At 50.6% G+C, this 22,668-nt stretch overlaps 12 protein-coding genes and 1 non-coding gene across 13 annotated transcripts; 6 read left to right on the top strand and 7 right to left on the bottom strand.

Annotated features, from left to right (window-relative positions):
- Nucleotides 1–436: 436 nt before the first annotated feature.
- On the bottom strand, nt 437–2,134 carry ASPSYDRAFT_42341 (H(+)-transporting V0 sector ATPase subunit d). Its single transcript, XM_040846448.1, has 4 exons — nt 2,062–2,134; nt 1,917–2,005; nt 972–1,855; nt 437–924 (listed from the first exon to the last, which is right to left on the bottom strand). Exons 1-4 carry the CDS (start codon nt 2,091–2,093, stop codon nt 841–843), a joined length of 1,089 nt encoding a protein of 362 aa, XP_040704380.1. The 5' UTR covers nt 2,094–2,134; the 3' UTR covers nt 437–840.
- A 279-nt stretch (nt 2,135–2,413) lies between these two features.
- On the top strand, nt 2,414–4,336 carry nop58 (RNA-processing protein NOP58; the record flags this gene model as incomplete). The annotated part of the gene is made up of 3 exons (XM_040844595.1): nt 2,414–2,538; nt 2,650–2,810; nt 2,874–4,336. The coding sequence occupies 3 exons, from the start codon at nt 2,414–2,416 to the stop codon at nt 4,334–4,336; spliced, it is 1,749 nt and encodes a 582-aa protein (XP_040704379.1).
- Nucleotides 4,337–4,409: 73 nt separating this feature from the next.
- On the top strand, nt 4,410–5,268 carry ASPSYDRAFT_742805 (uncharacterized protein). Its single transcript, XM_040850768.1, has one exon. The coding sequence runs from the start codon at nt 4,640–4,642 to the stop codon at nt 5,135–5,137; it is 498 nt and encodes a 165-aa protein (XP_040704378.1). The 5' UTR covers nt 4,410–4,639; the 3' UTR covers nt 5,138–5,268.
- Nucleotides 5,269–5,427: 159 nt separating this feature from the next.
- Nucleotides 5,428–6,382, top strand: ASPSYDRAFT_87150 (uncharacterized protein; the record flags this gene model as incomplete). Its single annotated transcript, XM_040851788.1, has 3 exons — nt 5,428–5,433; nt 5,491–5,649; nt 5,828–6,382. 3 exons carry the CDS (start codon nt 5,428–5,430, stop codon nt 6,380–6,382), a joined length of 720 nt encoding a protein of 239 aa, XP_040704377.1.
- Nucleotides 6,383–6,673: 291 nt separating this feature from the next.
- Nucleotides 6,674–8,564, bottom strand: ASPSYDRAFT_87149 (glycosyltransferase domain-containing protein; the record flags this gene model as incomplete). The annotated part of the gene is made up of 2 exons (XM_040851787.1): nt 6,674–8,287; nt 8,361–8,564. 2 exons carry the CDS (start codon nt 8,562–8,564, stop codon nt 6,674–6,676), a joined length of 1,818 nt encoding a protein of 605 aa, XP_040704376.1.
- Nucleotides 8,565–9,619: 1,055 nt separating this feature from the next.
- Nucleotides 9,620–10,492, bottom strand: ASPSYDRAFT_118629 (uncharacterized protein; the record flags this gene model as incomplete). Its single annotated transcript, XM_040840392.1, has 1 exon — nt 9,620–10,492. A coding segment is annotated over one exon (873 nt), but the record flags the coding sequence as incomplete, so codon positions are not given.
- Nucleotides 10,493–10,976: 484 nt separating this feature from the next.
- Nucleotides 10,977–12,196, bottom strand: ASPSYDRAFT_148068 (slipin family protein; the record flags this gene model as incomplete). Its single annotated transcript, XM_040841778.1, has 4 exons — nt 10,977–11,222; nt 11,275–11,767; nt 11,823–11,937; nt 12,004–12,196. The coding sequence occupies 4 exons, from the start codon at nt 12,194–12,196 to the stop codon at nt 10,977–10,979; spliced, it is 1,047 nt and encodes a 348-aa protein (XP_040704374.1).
- A 1,580-nt stretch (nt 12,197–13,776) lies between these two features.
- On the top strand, nt 13,777–13,847 carry ASPSYDRAFT_t62. The gene has a single exon. It is a non-coding gene; the product is annotated as a tRNA-Gly (tRNA).
- A 163-nt stretch (nt 13,848–14,010) lies between these two features.
- Nucleotides 14,011–14,670, bottom strand: ASPSYDRAFT_42335 (uncharacterized protein). The gene is made up of 2 exons (XM_040846447.1): nt 14,634–14,670; nt 14,011–14,555 (listed from the first exon to the last, which is right to left on the bottom strand). Exon 2 carries the CDS (start codon nt 14,412–14,414, stop codon nt 14,193–14,195), a length of 222 nt encoding a protein of 73 aa, XP_040704373.1. The 5' UTR covers nt 14,415–14,555; nt 14,634–14,670; the 3' UTR covers nt 14,011–14,192.
- A 726-nt stretch (nt 14,671–15,396) lies between these two features.
- ASPSYDRAFT_130227 (uncharacterized protein) lies at nt 15,397–16,380 on the top strand (the record flags this gene model as incomplete). The annotated part of the gene is made up of 1 exon (XM_040840555.1): nt 15,397–16,380. The coding sequence occupies exon 1, from the start codon at nt 15,532–15,534 to the stop codon at nt 16,378–16,380; it is 849 nt and encodes a 282-aa protein (XP_040704372.1). The 5' UTR covers nt 15,397–15,531.
- A 198-nt stretch (nt 16,381–16,578) lies between these two features.
- ASPSYDRAFT_29096 (oxidoreductase, short chain dehydrogenase/reductase family superfamily) lies at nt 16,579–17,461 on the bottom strand (the record flags this gene model as incomplete). Its single annotated transcript, XM_040844594.1, has 3 exons — nt 16,579–16,645; nt 16,703–16,799; nt 16,855–17,461. The coding sequence occupies 3 exons, from the start codon at nt 17,459–17,461 to the stop codon at nt 16,579–16,581; spliced, it is 771 nt and encodes a 256-aa protein (XP_040704371.1).
- A 385-nt stretch (nt 17,462–17,846) lies between these two features.
- On the bottom strand, nt 17,847–18,924 carry ASPSYDRAFT_742479 (uncharacterized protein). Its single transcript, XM_040850767.1, has one exon. The coding sequence runs from the start codon at nt 18,646–18,648 to the stop codon at nt 18,232–18,234; it is 417 nt and encodes a 138-aa protein (XP_040704370.1). The 5' UTR covers nt 18,649–18,924; the 3' UTR covers nt 17,847–18,231.
- Nucleotides 18,925–19,070: 146 nt separating this feature from the next.
- Nucleotides 19,071–22,400, top strand: ASPSYDRAFT_198063 (uncharacterized protein; the record flags this gene model as incomplete). The annotated part of the gene is made up of 4 exons (XM_040843751.1): nt 19,071–19,312; nt 19,374–19,889; nt 19,949–20,569; nt 21,296–22,400. Exons 1-4 carry the CDS (start codon nt 19,179–19,181, stop codon nt 22,398–22,400), a joined length of 2,376 nt encoding a protein of 791 aa, XP_040704369.1. The 5' UTR covers nt 19,071–19,178.
- Between the last annotated feature and the right edge of the window lie 268 nt (nt 22,401–22,668).

The raw sequence follows: 22,668 nt of genomic DNA, 5'->3' as shown, positions 1-22,668 counted from the left end.
ATATAGCACTTCCATATCCTACCAACTTAAACCCCGGTCGGTGCATCAAGAATAGCAAAGAAATACATTTTCAAAATTGAGTTCTAGAGCGAACCTAAAGTCCTGTTTCTATATATATCCCTTCACCTCGAAAATTCGGGCTGTAGCGGTTACTTTGTCACTGGATAACCTGCTGAGTATCAGCCTGAGGAACCAGATTCTCTCCAGGTTGCAGAAGCTATAATCCCACTAGTTCAATTGCGAACTCGCCATACTTTAACTGAGTGTGACACTCTCGCTTTGCGGCTGAAATACAGGGGCCGAGTTTGCATAGTAAGTCAAGTTTAGGTTTATCGCGTCCATCCATTTTACTGGCACGTTCCGTTTTCGGATATACCACATTGATACTTGATAGTGTCGGACACGAGACATAGAGTTTCAGCCAGTAGTATTACGGCAATTCTTGAATTTTAAAATTGTGAATACACTCAACTGATACTCGCGTCGTAGTAGTACGCAGGTACCAACGACTATACTGTACTGGCTAATATACTCTAGTTACGGACTAAAAAAGCGCCAATTGAGAAGGAAGGTTACTTCTTTATCATCTATGTTATAACACACGGCGGCGTTATGTACGTACTATGTCACACGAAGAAAAGGTCCCAAACGCCGAGATAAGAGACAACACATTTGGTCATGGATTGGCACGGGCACATAAATTGTGCTAATGAATTGATACGCTCGTAGAATTGGGTAATGTTCAACAAAAACAGGAAGATATGGAGGAGACGGATCGAACCCGCTGGAGTCGAGTTCGGCAAGGTATCGAGACACATGAATGGGGGGAGAAAAAGAAGCCTAGAAGACAGAGATGAAATTCCCAATCCTCTCCTTCTGGTTCTGAGCAATGCACTCCGAGATCCAGGTGACGTTTCGGATTTCCTGATAACGTTAGTTGGCGGGGTTTAGAACCTAGTTGAACTACTCACCTGTTCCTTCAGCCGCATCCAAGCATACACTATAGCAGGAGTGAACTGTCTGGTGAAAACAAGCTTGCTCAGTTCCATCTCTTTTTGGTAGAACATATCTTCCAAGCTCTTTCCATCAGAGCCACCCATGCCGCCAAGCCCGCCTCCGCCTTGGGTAAGGCCCACGGCATCAAAGAACGCCTTGTAATCTGCAGATATACTCACTGCCAGCGACACGGCCTCAATATCATCGGCCCGAGAGAGCATCAACGAACCCTCGGGATATAGTTTACCGAACTCAGGATACAACTTTCTCCGCTCGGGCTTGGAAAGCTCTGTGCCGAATGAGTTCAATGTGATGTTTATGGCACGTCGGTCCGCCTCGAATTGCAGAATCTCTGCCATGACCTCTTGTGTTGGCGTACCCTTGAAGTCTGGGTGGGTAGTGACGAATTTATAGAATTCTTCGAGGTAATTCTTGTACAGCGTGTTGCGTACGATTTCGATGTTGAGCTCGTCCAAGTCCTGGTGGCTCAGGCTGCCCTTGAAAAAGCCAGCCAATGGCGTTTCAATCAAAACCGAGTTGTACAGTTCTTCAATATTGGTTGCAACGCATAGTACAGGCAGGGTCTCGAACCATCCAAGGGGGTGGCATCGCTCCAAAAGCTCTCGAGTATCACGCTCGTGCAAGGTTCCGGTGATGAGAAGCGCGATATTGTCGATCATGTATCCGTATGTCAGAAACTCTAGGAATTTTGCTGTAGACCCCGTGGCCTGCGCGAGGAGGTAGCGGAACTCGGCGACGAGCTTATCGGTCATCTTGCCCGCAAGAGCAGAAGTGGAGGGGTTGGGCGGGAGAGCTCCGAGAAAGTCGCCATATGCAGGCGCCAGCTGCAGTTTGACATCTGGTTCCAGACATGAGTTATACGGATAGCAAAAGATGGCAGATAGACCAGGATCACGCACCGTCGATAGTTTCGCATTGTGTCAGGTTTGAATAATGTTGCCCGGTGAGCAGGCTGTTCCGATATCCGCGAACAATCCCCTCGATGTAGCTGCAGTTCGTTAGCTAGCCGGCACACAACTGAAGTCCCGGAGAATATCAGCATACCCGCTGTTAACGTTGAAGAACAGTCCCTCCATGGTGGGATGATGAATGGCTGATTTCCAGAACAGCTCTCCGCATTGACACCGGGAAGCTCCAGACATGGCTGCTGTTCTTTGGCAGATGCCTTATGTAAGCCGCGCACCGCCTCGCGCACACTAGCCACAGTTTGCGGGCCACAGCCACCGTAGCGGTTTTTCTGCACTTTTTACTCTGGAGGTCAAAAAAATTCCCTCCAGCAGCACGCTCTCGGAGGTTCGAGTCCACGGTCGCCCACACTTCGCCCACCCCCTCCCTCCCTCATTCTCCTGGTTGCCGTCCTTTATATTTTTCAATCTGGGAGTCGTGACCGCACACCATGACGCTTTTTATCTTGACGGAAACAAGCGCAGGCTATGCCCTGCTGAAAGCTAAGGACAAGAAGCTTCTGAAGCGTGATGACCTTACTACTGAGGCTTCCACGGCAGAGGGTGTTTCTAATCTGTATGATACTCCAATCGCTTGCCTGCATGATACCTGTACAGCCTGCTTTGCGTTTTCAATTCACCGACGAAAAATTTTCTGGCCGCGAAAAAGATCTAACAAATGAGATAGGCTTAAGTTGAAGAGCTTTCAGAAGTTCGACAGCGCTACAGCAGCTCTAGAGGAAGTTGCTTCCGTCGTTGAAGGAAAGGTTACCCCTCGCCTTGCCAACCTTCTCGAGGAGATTAAGGATGAGAAGAAGGTCTCCCTGGCCGTTGCCGATCCCAAGCTGGGTAAGTGTAGTCGCGAGAAGCGAAAAAGTATGCCAACAGTGTAACTGACTTGGAGTTGTGCAGGAAATGCCATCGGCAAACTTCCTGGCCTTGACATCTCCTTGATTGCCGACTCCACGACCGCCGACATCTACCGCGCGATCCGTGAACATCTTCCCACACTGATTCCCGGCCTTCTTCCCCAGGACATGTCCACCATGTCCCTGGGTTTGTCCCACTCCCTCGCTAGACACAAACTCAAGTTCTCTCCCGACAAGATTGATACTATGATTGTTCAGGCTATTGGTTTGTTGGATGACCTAGACAAGGAACTGAACAACTACGCCATGCGTGTGAAGGAATGGTACGGATGGCATTTCCCTGAACTTGCCAAGATCCTCAACGACAACATCGCCTACTCAAGACTCGTCGTCAAGATGGGTATGCGATCCAACTTTGAATCATCGGATCTCACAGAGATCCTCCCTGAAGAGATTGAGGCCGCTGTGAAGGCTGCGGCAGACAGGTCTATGGGTACAGAAATTAGCGAGGAGGATTTGGAGAACATCCAAGCCCTTGCCGAGCAGGTTATTGGATTCTCTGACTACCGCTCGCAACTCGCCGGCTACATCACCGCGCGTATGAACGCCATTGCCCCCAACTTGACTGCTTTGGTTGGTGACCTTGTCGGTGCCCGGCTCATTGCCCACGCTGGTAGCTTGACCAACCTGTCCAAGAGCCCCGCCAGTACTCTCCAGATTCTTGGTGCCGAAAAGGCGCTCTTCCGTGCTCTGAAGACCAAGCACGACACACCCAAGTACGGTCTAATCTACCACGCCTCTCTGATTGGCCAAGCCACTGGAAAGAACAAGGGTAAGATGGCGAGAGTTTTGGCTGCCAAGGCCTCTCTCGGTCTCCGTGTCGATGCTCTGGCTGAATGGGATGATGATGTCGCTGAGGAGGACAAGTCTGCTCTCGGTACCGAGGCCCGATTCAACCTAGAGAGGAAGCTGGCTGCCTTGGAAGGCAAGCCGCTCAAGCCCCGCGGTGTGGCTATCGGTCCCAATGGTGCCACTGCTCAACCCGGCAAGTTCAACATCAACGAGGCCCGGAAATACAACCCCGACGCCGATGCTGTGGATCAGGACGAGGCTACACCCGCTAAGAAGAAGCTCGTCCAGGAGGTTGAAGATGAGGAGATGGCTGATGCTGACTCTGATGAGGAACCAGCCGTTAACGGTGCTGACTCGGACTCATCCGAGGAGGAATCAACCAAGAAGTCCAAGAAGAACAAGAGCAAGGATTCAGACATCGAGAAGCTAGCCGAAAAGGCTGGTCTCAGCGTCAAGCGGTACAAGCGGAAGCTCGAACGGGGCGAAATCCAATTTGATGCGGCCGGAGTCCCCAGCTCAGTGAGCAAGAAGGATTTGAAGAAGGCTAAGAAGGAGGCCAAGAAGGAAGCCAAGGGCGATGAGAAGAAGCGCAAGCGATCAGACGAGAAGGAAGACGCGGACGGCAAGAAGAAGAAGAAGAAGAGGGACGATTAAGGGACATCTAAAAAAAGTTTTACTATTTGAGACGGATCTCTTTCTTTATCTTCTGTATGATATCACACCTTGTGGGTTGATTTTCCTGTGATTTATTCTCTTGGTCTTATTGCAATGTTTGGGTGGCATTAGGAGGGAGATTACTTTTTGGTCCCTCCCGGCGCATTGAAGGTGTCGTCAGTTTATCTTCCAAGTTAATACAAGTGTTGGACTTCAACTTTCGGCTACTTAATCCAATTTACTTAACAGCTTGGTATTCCTATCAGCCTATTATTCCGTCGTATTTATACTTTTTTTTTTAAGATGACCACCCCTCTCCTCCCAAACACTCTCTACATATGCCTGTTCCTCCGCTCCGACCCTCCCCTCCTAGACGACTTCCACTGGGCCCTGTACCACCACACAACGAAAGGCGGAATGAAATACCACATCACCAACGAAGGGCGTGGCTGGATTGCTGGACACAGTCGCGAATCTCCATCGAGCATCCTTAAATCCTTTCTTCTAGTTGGCCTCATCCGCGTCGCAGGCGTGAACAACATCAGCGCCAACGCAGATGACATGAATCGTAAGATCGACGGCACCCTCCGTAGCCACGACGGAAAACTCAACGACAAAGACTTCATTACGTGCCGCATATGGCTCTTGGAGATGTTAGGTATTTTGTACATGGAGGGCCTACTTGCGGACGTTAGATGTGGAGGAGATATGAAGATGTTAGAAAGGGTGGTGAAACAGTGGGGAAATGGGTTTGCCGAGGGGGCTATGAGGAATGTGCAGCCAAGGCCTGTGGAAAATTAGATCTGATATAGGTAGCTTTTTAGATCGAGCATCCATATTTATAGCCATCTATACATCTGGTTATCTGATACGTACCTGGCCATTCGCTCTAGGAAAACGTACCACACCGCCTACCACACCGCCTACCACACAGAGCACCTACAGATCTAGGCCAACCATGATTCTGCTACCAAAATCTCTACATTCCCCCTCCCACCGCCTAATTTTTCCCTCCTCTTCCCCTCACGAGTCACCACTATACCGACAGTTGATTTCGCCGATACCAAATACACAAATAACAATCTCCAACCATGCGGGTACATCTCAATACCTCCCTTTTGTCTCCATGGATAAATTAACGCAGTGATATCCAGATAATAAACCCCCAAGATGCAACCCTAACAAACATCGAAGTCCTCTCTTACCTTTCATCCAACCCTCCACGGCGCCCGCCAAATGCGCCCCCAGGCGTGAACCAGAAACATTGGATCCCGAGCCCAGACCTCCGGGATCATAATACTGTTGTTAAGGAGGTATGTCTTTTTACTCCGAATCTGCCCTACATCTCTCCCATGTCTTCAATCGGAGCGTGAAAAAAAAAAAAAGGAAAGGGAAAGGATAAGAAAGGACAAAGCGGAAAGCGTCCAATTCCACTATACATATTACATGGTACGGATATCAGTCAATACTAATCATGAAACATCGCTGTAGATACATAACTACGCCTCACGTCTCTCCCCGCATCTCCTCCGATACCCGCAGTATGCATCTTCGGACTTGAAAGCGGGTACGGGCGAAACGCCATTAGACAATGCGCTGCGGGAACTTGTTATCCGGTTACAGCCCTATGGGCTGACGAAGGGCGAGGTGCTTATGATTGTTAATTTGGGAGTGGGTGTTCCGGCTGCTGCGCCTGGTGGTGGTGGAGAGGGAGAGGAGGCTCATGAAGGAGAGGGGGAAGGGGAGGGGGAAGGAGAGAGAATGGATGTTGATGGTCAGGATGGGAGTGGGGAAGGGGGTGACGCTCCAGCCGTGACTGAGAATGGGGTTGAGGGGGTGGAACAGGTGGTTAACGGCGAGGGTGAGGGTGAGGGCGAGGCTGGCATGGAGGGAGAAGGGGAAGGGGAAGAGGGTGAGGAGGGTGACTACGGCGCTCTCGCGCTGATTGATACGGTGATTGAGGAACGGGAGCAGCGGCTGAGTGATGAGAACGTTTTAGAGATCCTGGCGATTATCCGGGAGACGTTGGGCGCAGCGACGACATAAAATGAATGGGTATATATTGGGAATTGCTTTTGTATGATATCTTTTTGGTGATGTATATACTGGGCTTGGCGTTAGAGGATAAGGATAAAAAGCACGGAGTACTGATTCGATGATCAATTTTCTGCTGCTGCAGCTATACGCATCGCTTGCATCTATTTGGTATCTTCGAGAGAAGGGAAAAGCGGCAAATACATCGTGAACCGTACGCCAACCGTAGAAAGGAAAAAACAGACCAACGCCAACGATATACGTCACAGCAATCCGGTGAGAGCCAAAAATTGAGAGGAGAAACTAGAATTCTCTCCCCTTAATAAGGCTCCCCCACTGATTATACACGGGTCCGCCATATTCGCCGCCATCTTCTTCGCCGAATTTGCCAAAATCGTCGTCGAAAATGTCGCGCTCAAATCCGGTGCAAACCTCTGGATAGTCAATCCACTCACCCTTGTCTGTCCAGACACCTCCCACGCCGCCACGCATATCCCAGAAATTCTGGCCGAGGAGCGCGCTTTGGGCAGCATCGAATCCAGTGTGTGACCGCATATATTTGCGCAATAAGGCACGAGCCCAGGGGAAGTACCACATTCTCGACCACCATGTATCACGGACAATTCTTTTGTCTTGTGCAGCCATGTGCACTAGAACTGGAACATTCGCAGAATGGACATTCGTCATTAGAGGGATATTACTCCACGAACGGTTGCTTGGAAGTCTATCCACGGTTTCATTCCACGGCGGGTTGATGTACTCGTTCTTGTTATATTTCGGCTGTTTGAATGGATTGCCGAGTTTTTGATCAGATACATCTTCTGGAAGTAGAAGACGGCTTTCGCGGGGCACGCGGTGCTCCATCTGCGCGGTTGATGTTGTTGTGACATTGTTGTATCGCAGCCATTCAACATCTCCTTTAGCATTGACTGTGTCGAAGAATAGACGGGACTCAAAATCCACACCGATTCCATATTCGTACCGTTGGCCGGGTTCAAGGTGCGGGGGCACACCAGTCATGTTTGTAGCCTCAGAAATCCCAATCCACCGGTACATCAGCTCCCAGAAGCCGTTGGCAGTTCTCCGTCGTTCGAGCTCGCGCACATATTCTTGCCTGCCGTACATCTGCGTCAATGCCAGGTAATCCCCTTCGGTATCCCGGTGCTCCTCGACGAAGCGCAGAATTTGCGCATAGATCAATTTTAAATCCGCTACTTGTCCAATAACCGCGCCCGGCTTGAGCCACTTTGGTCGGGTCAAATGACCTTCCGTATCCGTCTTCCACCCGTAACTATCTGGAGGTAGAGTAGACCCAGGAATACTGCGACAGCCAGGATCCTCCGTGAGGTTGCCGAAGCACTCCTTGCTTGCGGAGAAAATCACGCGCTGCGAGTACTTCTGCAAAGTTTCCACGCCATCCTTGCGGAACGGCCGGTCCACTGTGACCATTCCATGTTTCTCAAGCAGCTTGGCGTTCATCTCACGCAAGAGGTCTTGATACCGCTTGACGAGGACCTCTGGCGGAAGCTGGAAGAAAATGTCGAAGCCATCCACGACCAGGACTATATCATTGTCCTGCAGACGTGGTGTATATGCCAAAAAGTTATATATACCAGTGATTCTATCAACCATGTAGTCATGTCCTGCCGAGCCTGTCGGCAGTTCTCTACCATAGCGAACCAACGTCGGCGGCGGGTAGTTCAAAATCATAGCCGAAGTCAAAGTACGACATAGTCCGGGATTGCTCCGCGTCGCCGGCAGAACAAGGTGGAACGAAGAATTCTTTTTCTGTAAATCATCAAGGAAGGTATGGTTACGCGTGTTGAGTGATAGTCTCGGTGAAATGACAGTGGCGTCCTCGGGCTTTTCATGAAAAGGATGGTACGAGGGGTACTGGAGCCAGTGGTTGACCTCCGGCTAGAGAGGTCAGTACATCTTTTGTTTCCTTTTTTTTTTTTTAATCGCAAGGGCTAAAGAGTGGAAGGCTTACTTCGCTGGGGCCTCGCAGAAAAAGGTATATCACAAGGAAACATGTTGCGATCGCCAGAGCCACCCGCGTCGGTCGCGGCCGCGGACGGGGGTTATAGCTCTGTTGGAGGAACCGGTTGGTGGTTGTCCACCAGGAATTGTATTTCTCCTCCCAGGAACCAGCCAGAGAGGCGTCCATGCCGCTGAGGAAGCCGCGGGAGGCCATCTCAACAGCTGCAGTGGTTGCTGAGAGCAAGGGGGATCGTCGATTCAGCTGTGGGACAGGAACAGGAAAAAGTTGAGGATGAACATTCCGGCGCGGACGTGGTGGCCAGAGAACGAGGGAAACTTTGTCCCGTGGGTACAGGAAGGGCTGGGGCTTAAGAAGAAAGGGCGATGATCAACGAGAGTGCAAAAAGGCCATGTTGCAGAACGCAGAGTTGCAGTCGACTGAGACCGGGCGATGTGATGACGACAACTGCGATCGCCACGACCGGCCGAGTCTGCAACAGCAACGGGTTTCAGGCCAAACTCGCTACCTAATTAAACCAAGGATACTTCCACCTCTGCAGATAACGAAGCAGTAAACTGTCCTCATCGTCTGCTTCACGTCCTCTCCCTCTGGATCCTCACGCAACAGTCCCTCTGCCATCAATGCCCCAAATAAGCTTACTCGTGTCATTGATAGCTCTCGGCCTCTTTTTTACTAGCGGTGGCCGCGTCATCAGACCCCAGCTCGTGTCGTTTCAGGTTGACAGCCCTACCCAGTGCCTCAATTGGCGGATTTGATGGGCGGGCCATCACCGTGTAGCAGGACGATCTTTGGATCCCTGTCCCACGGCAGCCAAGGGGCTTGGCAGTTGGTGTTCCTGGTGCAGGGCACCGACTGCCGTCTGCCACATAATTGTTTGTGGTATAGTTCCTGAACTCCGCAATTGTTCATATTGACATTTGACAGGACTGTGTCGAACTGCATCTTGGACAACACCTACCCAACCCTATATCCCTACTTAAAATTTTGCAGCTACTAATAAAAGACAATCCCGGTAAAGACACCACATATGCCATGACGAGGTATATGAAAAAAACCCATCCAAACTCCATGTACATAATACCAGCAAGCACAAGTCACTCCAAGTAGATCTCCTCCCGCAATCGCTGCAGGTTACGGAAAATCCCACCCCCAGGCCCCTCACTCACCTGTCTCTGATGGCCCCTTGTAGAGCCATAACTTCCCTGGGCCGGCTGCGCGGGCTGCGCAGCCGCCTCAACCACCCTCTTCCGCTCCTCGATCATCTTCGTCAACCCCTCCACAAATCGCATCCTTGCCTTCTCTTCCGCTGTCCCCTTCCACACCATCGCCAGCGTCCGCACGTCTTCAGCCCGGCGCATCGCAGCCTCAACCCCACCATCGCCCTCCAAAAGCTCCGTAATCTCCCCGCGCAGCTTCTTCGCAACCTCCTGCCCCTTCTCCTCGCGGCTGTGACTGTCGGTGCCTGGCTCCGGAGCTGAGACAGATATAAACGAGGAGGTAATTGAAGTCTCGGACGGCGGGAGCGGCCACTCCATTGCGTCGCCGAAGGTCTGCACCACCTCTTCCAGGCGCGCGCGTACCTGGTTCAGTGTCCGGAGGTTCGTAATGTAGACTGGTTCGTCCTTCTTCGTCTTCTCTCTTTCTTGTTCTCCTTTCTTTTCGGCTTCGTTCTGTTGTCGTTGTTCTTTTCCTCGGTCTTGCTCTCGTTTTTGTCCTTCTCCTGCTTCTGTGGGCGCAGACAAATTGGTCTCCGCTTTGGCCGTAAACTTCCCAATCTCCTCTGCCAGCCCTTCCGTTACCAGATCAGAGAGTGTTATTGTCTCGCCGCGGAGAACTTCAACCTCATAGGCGAGCCGATTGCCGCTGCGTAAGATTTCATCGGTGAGTGATGTAAGATTCGTTGAATGGCGGACATTCTGGGCGTTTGTCTGGGAGAGGAGAGATTGGACGCGGGAAGAGAGCTCGGTGAGGTTTATGGGCCGTGTGGATTGTGACTGTGACTGTGATTGCGATTGCGAGGACTGGAGGGACAGTGGCGGGAGGGCATCGTTGAGGAAGTCGACGGGGTCGAAGGATGGGTCTGTGTATTCAGGGTTCGGTGGGTTTGTCGTGGATGCAGATGGCAGCGCGAGATTGGGTGTTTTTGAGGGGGCCATTCCTGGGATTGTGGGTTTGGTCTTACGGAGGGTGGCCTCTATTGTGAGTTGGCATCTCGGAGCAGTAAATGTCCAGGCGGGCCCGAGTGATTGCTGTACCTGGGCTAGATTGAGGTCCCCACATTGGCCTCGTGCATCGACTCACCGCCCGCCTGTCCTACGTTTGCTGTCTCGATGTTTCGAGTTCATTTATTTTTATTTAACTTTCCTATTATATTGTTGAGTCAAAGGCAGGTGCATTGATTATATATACGTCCGTTTGGGTGCTACGGGGGGATGCAGTGGGGTCCATGAAAAATAATCGTATTCAATCAATATACATCACGTCAAAAGAAGGCGGGTATCGTAGTTCAACCAAAAACAAAAAGACTGGATATCATGGGCCCAACATATTAAAGGCGTTCAAAATTATTACAGTTACTCATACCCACTTATACATGCGCCGCATTTAGATGTCCTCCACTACGCGAGCATTGATCGCGTGCTGGAATCCATCTTGGAACCCATCATTTTGTTGTGGGGCATGACGGCTGGGCCCTTCACCAGCGTTGTCGGCAGTCGCCAATTGCTGCTGCACAGTTTGGTTTGTCGCGGGAAGGAAGATGACCTTGCTGTTCGCCGTCTTGGCCATGGCTTGCATCGCCTCGAGGTATCGGATCTGCATTGCAGGAGCAGAAGAAAGGATATCGGCAGCCTGGGACACAGTTAGCTTCCATCTGGGGATCCCGGGTGTTAGGTGGACATACCTGGCGCATGAGTTTGGCAGACTCGACTTCCGCACGAGCGGCAATAACCTTACTCTCACCGATACGCTTGGACTGGGCGGCCATGGACAGGGAGTCCTGGAGGTCATCGCTAAAGATGATGTCCTTGATAAGCATGGACTCAACGTTGACACCCCAGCCGACGGCCACTTCCTCGATGATTTCAGATGTTGACTGGGCGATCTCCTCACGGCGTTCAATCACGTCCTGGAGGACGCGCGCACCGATGACATGGCGCAGTGTAGTCTGGGTACGCTCCACAAGCGCCTGGCGGATGTTGGAGATACCGAATGCGGACTTGTGGGGAGAGACGACTTGGTAGTAGATGACAGAGGTCAAATTCAGGGTCACGTTGTCCTTGGTCATGCAGATCTGGCGAGGCACTTCGACAATCTGGATCTTCACATCGACCGTGACGAGTCGCTCACTCAAGGGGTTAACCTTGACAAGACCAGGGTCCACAGCGCGTTCAAATCTGGAGAAGAAGTTAGCCTGCCACTCATTCTAGTTTCAACGTCAGATACACGTACCGGCCAAATCGCGTCACCAAACCGACTTCACCTTGCTGAACGGGTCTGTAGGGGTTCGGGCAAGGGCAGCAGGGGATAATTCCCAACCCTCCGACACATTCTCCGATGGTGTGCTCTATCAAAATGGGTCGCTCGGTCAGCTACTGAGCAATGAGTTCTTCTTTCCCGGGGGTCAACATACTGAACGACGCGTACCACCCGTGCGCCTCGGGGCTGCTGTCGTCGTGCTGGATCACCGAGGCGTATCTTGGCTGCAAATCAGACAAGCGCGGGGGCTGAACCTCGACAAGGGGATGGTCGGGGCTGCGATGCGGGTGAGCAGGAGCTTTGCCGTTGACGCCAGAGGGGGCGCCGGTACTTTGTTCGGCGGACATCTTGAAAGTGCGACTAGTTGCAGATAAATATTTCGAATTTCGATTTATGTTGCGGTTGATGAAAGTCCACGATATACTTGTGGATGGGCTACTCCGTAATGTTCGTAGGGCCAGAGCTTGAATGACGAAAAGCAAGGGCGACGCTGGGATTTAAGTAAACGACTCCGCAGCTTGGTTCTTGGATGGCTTACCACGGTCGGGAAACACGGCGCATGGGGGGGTGGCCTTGTTTGCGGCAATCCGTCCCCTGGGCAGTGCAACTAATCTGCGGAGGCGCCAGAGCAGCTCCGGATTGGACCTGTCATCGAAACAGCCTCCGCCCCCAAGGCTGAGCCCAGAGTGGACCAATATTCCTTCGTTGGTTCAGTCGTTGTTGCTTACAGGCGATTCGTCGAGCAGCTTCACCCAAGGTCTTGCTGACTCTTTTGGTCTTGGCCATCGTTGACGCTCTCGGTGTATCGGGTTCTGACCTTCTGACATCATCCCTGATTCTGGAAGCTCAAGCACAGCCCAGCTATCCAACCAGTCTGTTGGAGGCTTGCAGATGTCATGTGAGCCTGCAGAATCCAATTCATCATCTGCCGTGTAACTCGGTGACCTGTCAGTGTCCTCCAGCTGCCTAATATACGGTGCATTTCCGCCTTCCTGCATTCTCTCTGCTCTTGATGTTATCTGGCGCGGAGTGCGTGCTTCTTCTGAGTAGACAGATGTCAAAGCCTCTGTTAGCGCCAAGCCCCATACATCTGCGCCCTGGAGTTGCTGGGCGACGGGCGCGATGGGGCTGTGCTCCACCATTGAATTCGACCAAGGTTCTTTGGGGTGATCTCGTATCACCAGATCGGGGAATCGGCACTTTTCCGGGCTTGGGCAGACAGCTACATGTGGCCGTGCGTCGATGACGACGTGGTCGTTTCTGAATGATGCTTTTGTTGCGCCGGTCTTTTTATCCGACGGGAGAAGGAGATACCCCGTGGGTGCATGGACGAGTCCATCGGATTGGGTCCCAGGTACTTTTGGTTCTTTCCAGGGCAGATATATGGGGATATTTGCTGCGCTGGTGCACGAATTGCTGTAACAGAACAGGATGTCTTGACTCGCTGTTTGAGCTCCTGGTCGATTTTCAGGGTATGTTCCTAGTCATCTATGCATATGGTCCAGGTTTATGGGTTTCTCTTGCTGTGCCATTTTTTGACTTTCGAGGTGTGGTGTGGGTTCTTCTTGTGTGGGAATTATATCGGTCATGGATGTTAAGTTGACTTGCCAGTATGTATCCCGGCAATATAAGCTATATTTTGTTTGGGCTCGTAGACCAGCCACGGTGTTGATATATATCGGTCGATAGAAGCCTGGAACCGTCATGTGCGCATAATGTTGAGGTGGCGCATTGCAGACAACCCTTGGTCATCGAAACTAGCAAAATTCCCAGTTGCGCTTGAATCCGAAACAATGTCAATGAAATAATTACCTTCCGTACGGAGTACTGCTCATGCCTACTAAGATCGAATGAGAGTATACCTAAAATGCCACCAATTTATTCTGTTACTCATATAACCAAATCAATTAAAGTTCTTCAACAACTAGCATCATTGGTCTAGTGGTAGAATTCATCGTTGCCATCGATGAGGCCCGTGTTCGATTCACGGATGATGCACTTGCTTTTTTCTCATTTTTTTTTTTTTGGGTACCACCCGCTGATGCGCGGCATAGCCAACCCATGGACTACAATATTTATTTTGTCAAGACCTCCCTCGTGCCTTCCGTGCGATGGATCTCGGTCATCGGGCCCAAGGCAAGAGCGATCAGCATAGGGAAAGTCCGCCGCATGTAAACCCGATGCCCCTCGCTCCTTCCTCAAAGACAAGTATGAACCACGGCAACCCCAGTAGTTGCTGCAGTTTCTGTTGTCAAATCTACAGCGTCTGCTCATCAATGTGCATCATTTGTTGCAAGATACCAAGTTATATGTCTAACGCAATTATCCTTCTGCGGAGTAGGTTTACCCACTTACACCTGGGAAGTGTGTCCATGCAATAATGAATGCTTTGTTGATGGCTCCTTCAGAAGCCAGATAATCCTCCATCGTTCCTTCTTCGACGTTGGTTCGCGGATTGAAGGCAATTGCGATGGTCCGTTTGCTCCTGCCTCGTTCAGTGACACTGAGCGCACTGCACTTACCTATTACGATAATACTCAAGAGAAAAGGTACAGTGGAGGGCATGATTGTCGCTCTTTCCTCATGATTCAACAATTAAATAGCAAGGGCTCATGCTTCCTAAGTCCATATGGGAGGCGCGATAGGCGGGCAAACCATGGACATATTCAGGTAGCAGATTGGTCACCAACTGGGTTTTGCACAGTCCTAGCATATTCAGGTATGGTTATTTCCGATATCCTATGCAATGGACGCTCACCACCTTCATTGATCGGGCTACCATACGTATCATGGCTGCCATGCCAGGAGGCTCCCAAAGCCTCTTGATGTTGTCGCTGCCCGTGACCACGCAATGAGGTCGGCCACGGATTCATTACATGGCCGATGCTGGAATAAAAAGAAAAGAAAAGCATTGACAAAGTGCAAATGCCATATGTAGATTGGGCGCTAAATGGACTTCAATCTGCAAAACCCCCGCCTGCTCGTGATAAGGATGGACAGCGACAGGAGTCTTCGGGAGTGGACTGCGGAGGATGGGGTTTCCATCCGTCTGTCCCCCATGGACCAGACTCGGGGATCCGGGGAGATCATTACTCCAGAGGCTCGTATATTTCTTATCCGGTAGCCGCTGATCCGGCTGGACTGACACGCCATGTCCAGCATTATTGGCGTACTTGGCATATGTCCACAGACTCCGCACCCATTATCCACTCCTAGCACACCACCAGACCCAACTGTTGGAATCGGCCCCTCCCTTGCCTTTTCTGGATTATGATCAACTGCTCGTATGGTGAGACGCTCAATCAGTCACACGAAACAGGGTCTTCGTACTGTGCAGGAAGCCAGTGCGACTGCAAACCCGGTTCAGCACCCAGTATAGTTCTCAGCGAATACTTGATAGGGCATTCACTCTACAAGAAAACCCCTGTTATCACTCAGAAGACACTGGCTTACTGCACCGTACGTTCACGGAGTATAGAACCCTAATTTCCCCTGGGCGGCTCATAGAACAATCACCTGTGGAGATGGGTGGCCTTCGAACCATTACGCGGCCGACGAGAGCGCGGCTGCACAGCCTATTACTCCTGAGCCCTCATCTTGTCTGCAGTTTGCCAAAGCCGACTCCAAGAAGCTTCACCTGAGACTCTCGTCGTTTGAACAAGGCATATACTCATAATAGCCCATGACAATGGCGTTCCGATCAGCATCCACACCAAGAATTTCCCGATCCTTCAGCATCGCGGTTCTATTCATCTTTTTCATCGTCTACTTTACTTCTCGGGTGCCGCACGTCGTAAACTCCCACCTCCACGACATCTCCTACGAGCCATACTTCCAGCGGCAATTCCAGGCCTACGTCCTCACCACATCATGTGGCCGATTTACCAGTGACGCAGCGACCCAATTCGACTCCAACACCCTCACCATCGTCCCCAACCGGTTTGGTACACCCGAGTGCAATGCCGTGAGTAACAACCAACTGCGCCTCAGGCCCCCCGCCTCCCTCGCCGCCGAAGCAGAAGAAGCGGAGAAGAAAACAGGACGCACAAGCCACGGCGCCGGAACAAAGGATAACCTATATCGCGAGAAATACGCTCAAGTCCTAGACGAATGCGCAGCGGGGTCGAAAGCCAAATGCCTCATTCTTGAAGACGATGTTGTTTTTCTGCATAACCCGGAGCGCACGCGCGAGGTCTTAATCGAGAACACGATACCGCTATTTAATGATGGAGAGTATGATGCGTTTGACTGCACGAAAAGAGGCTTTGGGTGGTTGCCGAGTACACATACGGGGATGGGCACCCAGTGTCGGGTTTATAGCAAGAGTTCGGCCAAGTGTATGAGCTCGTGTCTAAGGGGACGTGCGGGGGTTACGGGACATGCTGGCTCTGGGGACCCGGGAGCTGCGTCACATCTGGATATTGGGCTGGCAAACTGTCAGATTAAATGCGGGTTGAAGCAGAAGAGATTTTTGTTGGTAGTTCATGGGGGGATAGGTTCGACCATGGAGCGGCCTGAGATTGACGCTTGAATTCTGTATTGTATGTATAGGTAGATTCCAACGATTAATAATTGTATATAATTAGTGTAATAATGAATACTTTATTGGCAGCGGGAAGTTGACGATCAAGTAATTCGTTATGGTTCGGACTGCTATGGGTAAAGCTGCAGATAATTACGGATCACAAGTGCTTGCTCATGCCTTCATCCTGGCTACCCATTTAGGTAACTACCAGGGTAGTTGCAGAGGGGTGGGCAGGTTTGTACCCAAGACAGGCTCCGCGGTCCCAATGTCCCTTGATACGTCAGTAAGATGCTCCCAAATTTCTCGTATAGTGCTAAGTAAGACTTACCCAGGACCCCGCGGTGCCCAGTACTGCCCAGTCTTGCTAACATCAAAGTCTTCGACGAAAGCCGCAAGTGACTTTGCAGCTTCATCCGGGGTGACAGCTAGACAGATACCCTGTCAGCAGGGTTAGGGACGAATAAAGTTGCACAAACTCACCTCCACCAGCATCCCAATACTTATCAAACCCCACGCCCTTCGTCATCTCCGTTCGCATGAACCCCGGATGGATCAGACCCACGGCAACACCGCTAGGTTTCAGATCTAGACTCAGTAACTTCCCCACCATATTGAGCGCCGTCTTGCTAGCGTGATGGCCATAGTTGCCGCCGCCCTCTTTCTCATGACGGAGCGTGATACTGCCACTTTCACTGCTCACGAGAATAACCTTACTCCCTTCGCCGAGAAAGCCAGATTTGGCCAGCTTCTGAACTACGAAGACCGGGGCGATTGCGGATGTGGTGTACATTTGTACTTGCTTGTCCCAGTCTGGGGTGTCGAAGGTTTCGAGGCCGAAGTATCCCGCTGAGATGATGACGGTCGAGAGTTTTGTTGAGGAGGGGAGCTGCGAGATTAGTTTGTCGCCGACGTCTGACTTGGTAAGGTCGACGTTTTGGAGCCAGGAAACTCGGGCTTGAGGGTCGGGTTTCTTGTCGGATCGAGTTGTTGCAAAGACATGCTGGGTGGAGGGGCTGGAGGCGTATAGAGCTCGGAGTGAGGCGCCTAGCCCTCTTGTAGCTCCAACGATGAGGATGTTTTTGCTCATTTTGAGTATGTTGTTATGTATATAAGGAAAATCGTTGAATTGGAGAGTTTGTTGACGTCGAGGTCATAAAATAATGTAGATAACTTGACGCAACCACTCGTGTAAATGACGTAAGTCGACAGTTCAAGCTGAGCTACTCTGTAGTTCTTTACACATCGCCAACTGCCGACAAACCAAAATTAGAATTTCTAGGTATACGAAAAGACTCTTTTCAAATTACAATGATCGCTCATGCTAGATTCGGGTTTTGATTACACTGTCTTGGTGACAATGCCTGATTAGGCAGCCATTTAGTCCTTCTCAGATTGGCATTGTATATCAAACGGACGTAAGCTGCTTTACACAGACGAAGGGGAACCTGCAAGTCGTTAGCATGGCTAGAGACGCCATAAACTTGTGTGGGGCATCCGAAGCCTAATATTTATAGCCACCATCGAGGTTGCTGCTCGTCCTTGTCATGGTCGTCAAGTGGCCAGTAAAGACCTGGTGGTTCACATCTGTATTCAGTACCGAGAGAGCAAGGTCGCTGGCTTCCATTTGACGAGCATGGGAGCAGACTGTTTCATTTTGGTTCGAAGGAGTCTAGCCGTGCAGACGGGTGCCAATAGCGTTGCGAACCCTCTAGATCGATATCGATTTCCTCCCGCATTTCTTGTAGGCGCATGGTGGTATCAGCCTTGGCCATCAGGATCGATATTGGGCACGGCCCGACCGAGTATTCGTGCCAAAGTTTTGTGATAAGCACAGGGTCAGTTTAAAGTGGATATTGTTCACCTCCCAGGGCTCGCCAGCACGAGTAAAAGAGCGGCGAGTAAGAGCTTTACTGGGGCCAATGCAGAAGTCAAGTCACCAAGAGGTCGACCTGACAGTTTCCCCACGAGAATGTATTCTGAACCAGCAGGATTTTTGCCATTGCTTGAATAGGCATGTACACAAGGTACAGAAAGGCCATGACCACGGAGGAACAGGAAATTCAAGGCCGCTATCTCGCTTGTATTTTGGTTCAGTTGAGGGGTATCGAGACCGAGCAAGATTTGAGTATCGTCGGCCATAGTGATCTGTAGGACACAATTAAAGCCCTCTTCGCCAGATTTGACAAGCCTTTGACATCCGCGCCGCTTTGTACGACTGAGAAGGGCGTTCCTCAGTGCATCGATTTTGATAAGTAACTCACATCCTTCCGCCATATGTGTACTCGACGAGCCGACTATCCCCACTTGCTGATGTTGAATAATGAATAACACGGATGTGAAGTAAGATATATATAGTAGCTGCAGAAGGCTGTGTCCATGGTACGGACCGCTGCGGCCTGCGGCCTATCATGGTACCAGATTGCAGGTCAGGAACAAAGGCAAAACACGAATGGCGATAACTGGGGTGGCGCAAAGATGGATTTGCCGAGCCGTTGTAGAAGAATCGGCCTGATCACAGCGTCGACAATCAACCAAGAGTCCAAGACAAGCATGAAAGAAGGAGGGGATCGACGACTGGGGACAGACGATATCAGAGACAGCGCTAGTCCCGGATGGGTCTAGCCCGACATAACAGGCCCGCGCTAGGCGGTCGGTCGACAGCGGCAGATGAAGGGGCCCAGCATGACGAAAACAGGATTCTGAAGCGCCGAGTGCATCCCAGCCCTTCGTTCTGGACGTTTAAATCCATTTCCCAGTGCTTGCTAAGCTGGGGTGGCTGTCCCCATGTCGGTTTACACTTGATAATGAGTTCTCTTCTGCACCTGATATCCTCCCATGTGAAACGAGCCCGCGCTGCCAGCCTGAGGAAGCAGGCAGACCCCGATAAGCGTGCCACTTTTAGGCATAGGGTGTTCCCTTCTTCTTCCTCGTTATCACTGTATGTTGCTTCTGGTCGTGCGCCTGGGCTCGTTGCTTATATGTGCTAATAATCATTCTAGTGTGGCGAAAGTTAAGAACCCAATACCCACCTCGACGCCATGGGATCTCCTTCCGGTAGAGCTTCAGATTATAATATTCGCCCACTGCGGGATCGCAGATCTCCTCACGCTGAAGCTGGTTTGCAAAGCCTTCAATCAAATTCTCAGTACGCATGAACAATTGATTGCGCGGCAATACCTCCGCCAGCGTCGACACGGAACTCTCCCGGCCCCGCTAGACGACCAAAGAATATATACCTGGAAACCGGAGGATGATGTCGTCCTCTTGTCGGACCTATTCCCCCCGACGATGAGCGCAAAGGGTGGTCAACTGTGTACCTTCCGCTATCTATCTAGTTTCCATAGGCGGGAGAAGCTCTGTTCAAGGCTATGTTATTACCTTGCAGACCGGATCGTGAAACGATTTGCTGATGTCGAGTCGACGTTTATGAAAACTTCTTTCCCTTCGAGAACTAAACGTGCGGAATTTATAAAGAAAGCGATTGCGAGGGTTTGGTCTTATCTCTCACCGCTCATGTAAGTTCACTCTGTTATTATGCTCCACGTGAAGATGCTAATTCTGATTGATTTGCTAGGTACTATACCTTATACTTCCTTGAGTCGTATGCCGATGCCAGACGCGAGCAGACCAACATCCTTTTGCGCGATTTTGAGGCCGGAAGACTACCTGTCCCAATTCCGCCAGATGTCCGCAAGAATATGTACCTGGAACTACAAAAAAGGATCATCCAAGCACCCCCATTCACGGATACGTCTACGCTCATATCAACCAACCATTGTATGCGGCTCCTGGTCTTGTGGTTGCGGGACACCGTACCCCCGGACGAACCGAATATCTCAGATGACAGTTGGATTGGCTCACTGCTGGCGGTGTCACCTTTCCAACGTATTGTGGAATATTTCTCGGCGGAAATAGGAGACGGTGGCAATCAGCGAGTGCAGCGCAGGGTCTTTATGCGCAATTTCCATAACGACATCACATTGACTGAAAATGATGAAATGAACTCTCGGGTGTTCGAGAGCGCACCTAACGTACACCTTCATCGCTCGGTCCAGGATGTCTGGTTCGATGTGGCTGCGGCTGAATTGGATTCGCGAAGAGCAATTAACCATAAGAAAGAACGCGTGATGCTTCATCCTCATGTGCCTTTTCTATTCGGTTGTCCCGATTGCAAACCTGGCCTATCCGATGGCTGGTATACTCTGCAAAATTCGGATGTTGCGGTTCCTGATGGAAATTAGCTTTTTGATTTTGTCAAGTTCTCTTGTATTTTTTCTTTTGGGCATTACATCTCCCATGCAGGTGGGTTGCGGCGTTTTTTTTTTTAAAGAACTTGGACTACGGGCGTACAGTTATTTTATGCATTGCGATCGGCGCATTGTTTTTCTGGGGTCTGAGCTTTTTGTACTTCCATCATGGCGAATGCTTTTTGCATATAACATAACACAGGTCCCATTGTCAACTATGCTTTTAACTATACCTACCCCTACCATTCGTTGATCGGCGGTAGCACCATCATCTTTGGCACCAAAAGTTTTGACGTCTAACCGCTTGAACTTATCCTAACTATTCGTACGTAAGCCTTCAATGAGTTTAATAGTTGGCTTTAACGTTCATCTAGCTGTTGGCTGTAGCGGAGTAACCCTAAGCCCTGATAACAACTTTCTTGGCACGTGGTCCCTAAGTTTGTTTGGTTTGTCTTTGGTCGCGTCTCTTGAGCCAATTCCAGTCGATCCAAGTGAAGATGAAACAGAGATTATCATCTATTGACCGGGCCTGAGACTGGGGAATAGAGCAGGCGAAGCATTGGTATCGAAATGTGATTTTTCACAATTGTACCCTTTTTTAATTAAGGAAGAAAGGGGCATAGTAACCCGAGAACCAGCAATCCATACATAACCATAGCCACCACCATGGCAAGTCCACACCATCTACTGAACATCTCATGGACATCACATCGTCTCTCACCCCTCCACCATGGTCTCGAGCATGATACTCTCCTCAACAACCAAGCCGCGCTCGAAACCTACGCTACTCGTCTTAGAGACCACCTCACCAACTCTCCCGCGGACGCGCAAGGCTGGCGCGCCGCGGAGGATGACCCAACATCAGCCCTATCAGCAATCGGCGCGCTCCAATCCTGCACATGGGAACCCATATCAACCCTCCACTTCTTGAGCCCGCATCATGTCCATGAAGATGAGCCTCAGAACCAGGAGCGAGGACCGGCTGGGCTTCTCATAACGCTCTCTTACGAAGCGATCACGTACAGAGCAGCCCTCCTAGCACCGCCTGGCGTGCAATCGCAATCGCAGAAAAAGGCGCGTAAGAGAGGTCGTCCTTCGAAAGCATCATCGTCATCATCATCAACATACCTCCCGCTGCTTCTCACGCGCTTTCCCAAATCCTTACGGGAGAGCTTCATTACGTTTTTGTCTTCCAATTTCGACACTTACGTTTCTCCTTTACGGATTTCATCTGCTGGGCTGTGTGACGTTTTGGAGAGTTATGTTGCCAGCGTGACGTCTTCGATAACGAGCTCTAGTACGAAAGTGGAAGACGTCATTCGGGAAATGCACCTAGCCCTATCATTTGCACCGCCTATTGCGCCATCTTTGAAGGCGCTGAATGTTAGTATACCGCGCGAAACATTGATGAGTTTCTTACGATCGTCGAATTCTTCGATTGGCTCCAGTGGCGGGGCGGGAACGGGGAATTCTGTGCTGTCTGGTCTCTCTGAGTACTTACAGAAACATCTTGCTTTGGAGCTTGGACTGCCGTTACCGTTTCCAACGAGTGGAACTAGTGGGAGTGGTTCTTTAGTCGGGGGTTATGTGCGGTTGACGAAGGTTGCTTGTGCTGGGTTTGTTGTTACAGGAGAGGGGAGGTTGAAAGTTGTTGCGAGGGTTGGAGAGGGAGGTGAGGACGAGAAGAATATGGGCGCGTTAAGGGGCGGGGAGGCGTTGATGATGGCTATTTTAGAGAGGGCTGGATCGGGCTTGGATAGAGAGGGAGAACAAGATTGATTGATTGACTCTTGATTTGTTATAGATACCAATTTGTAAGGATCGACAGGCACATTGCTTTTGTTTTACAATATAATATACTAAGGCAACATCGGTAAGATAGTACTCCAGCTTATGCATCTTGTCTTCGTGCTGATAATGTCAGTATGTGCATATCGTGAGCCATGGGTGGCCATAACTCTCAACTCCATAGATAATGTTGGGAGCCAGCGTGCAAATACATCCAAAAAAAAAAAAAAAAAGGAAGAAAGAAAGAGAAGGAATTGGG

The sequence above is a fragment of the Aspergillus sydowii genome, assembly GCF_001890705.1.
Source record: "Aspergillus sydowii CBS 593.65 unplaced genomic scaffold ASPSYscaffold_3, whole genome shotgun sequence".
NCBI lineage: Eukaryota > Fungi > Ascomycota > Eurotiomycetes > Eurotiales > Aspergillaceae > Aspergillus > Aspergillus sydowii.
The sequence above is the reverse complement of the archived record's forward strand: the minus strand, read 5'-3'. Positions and strand labels throughout refer to the sequence as shown.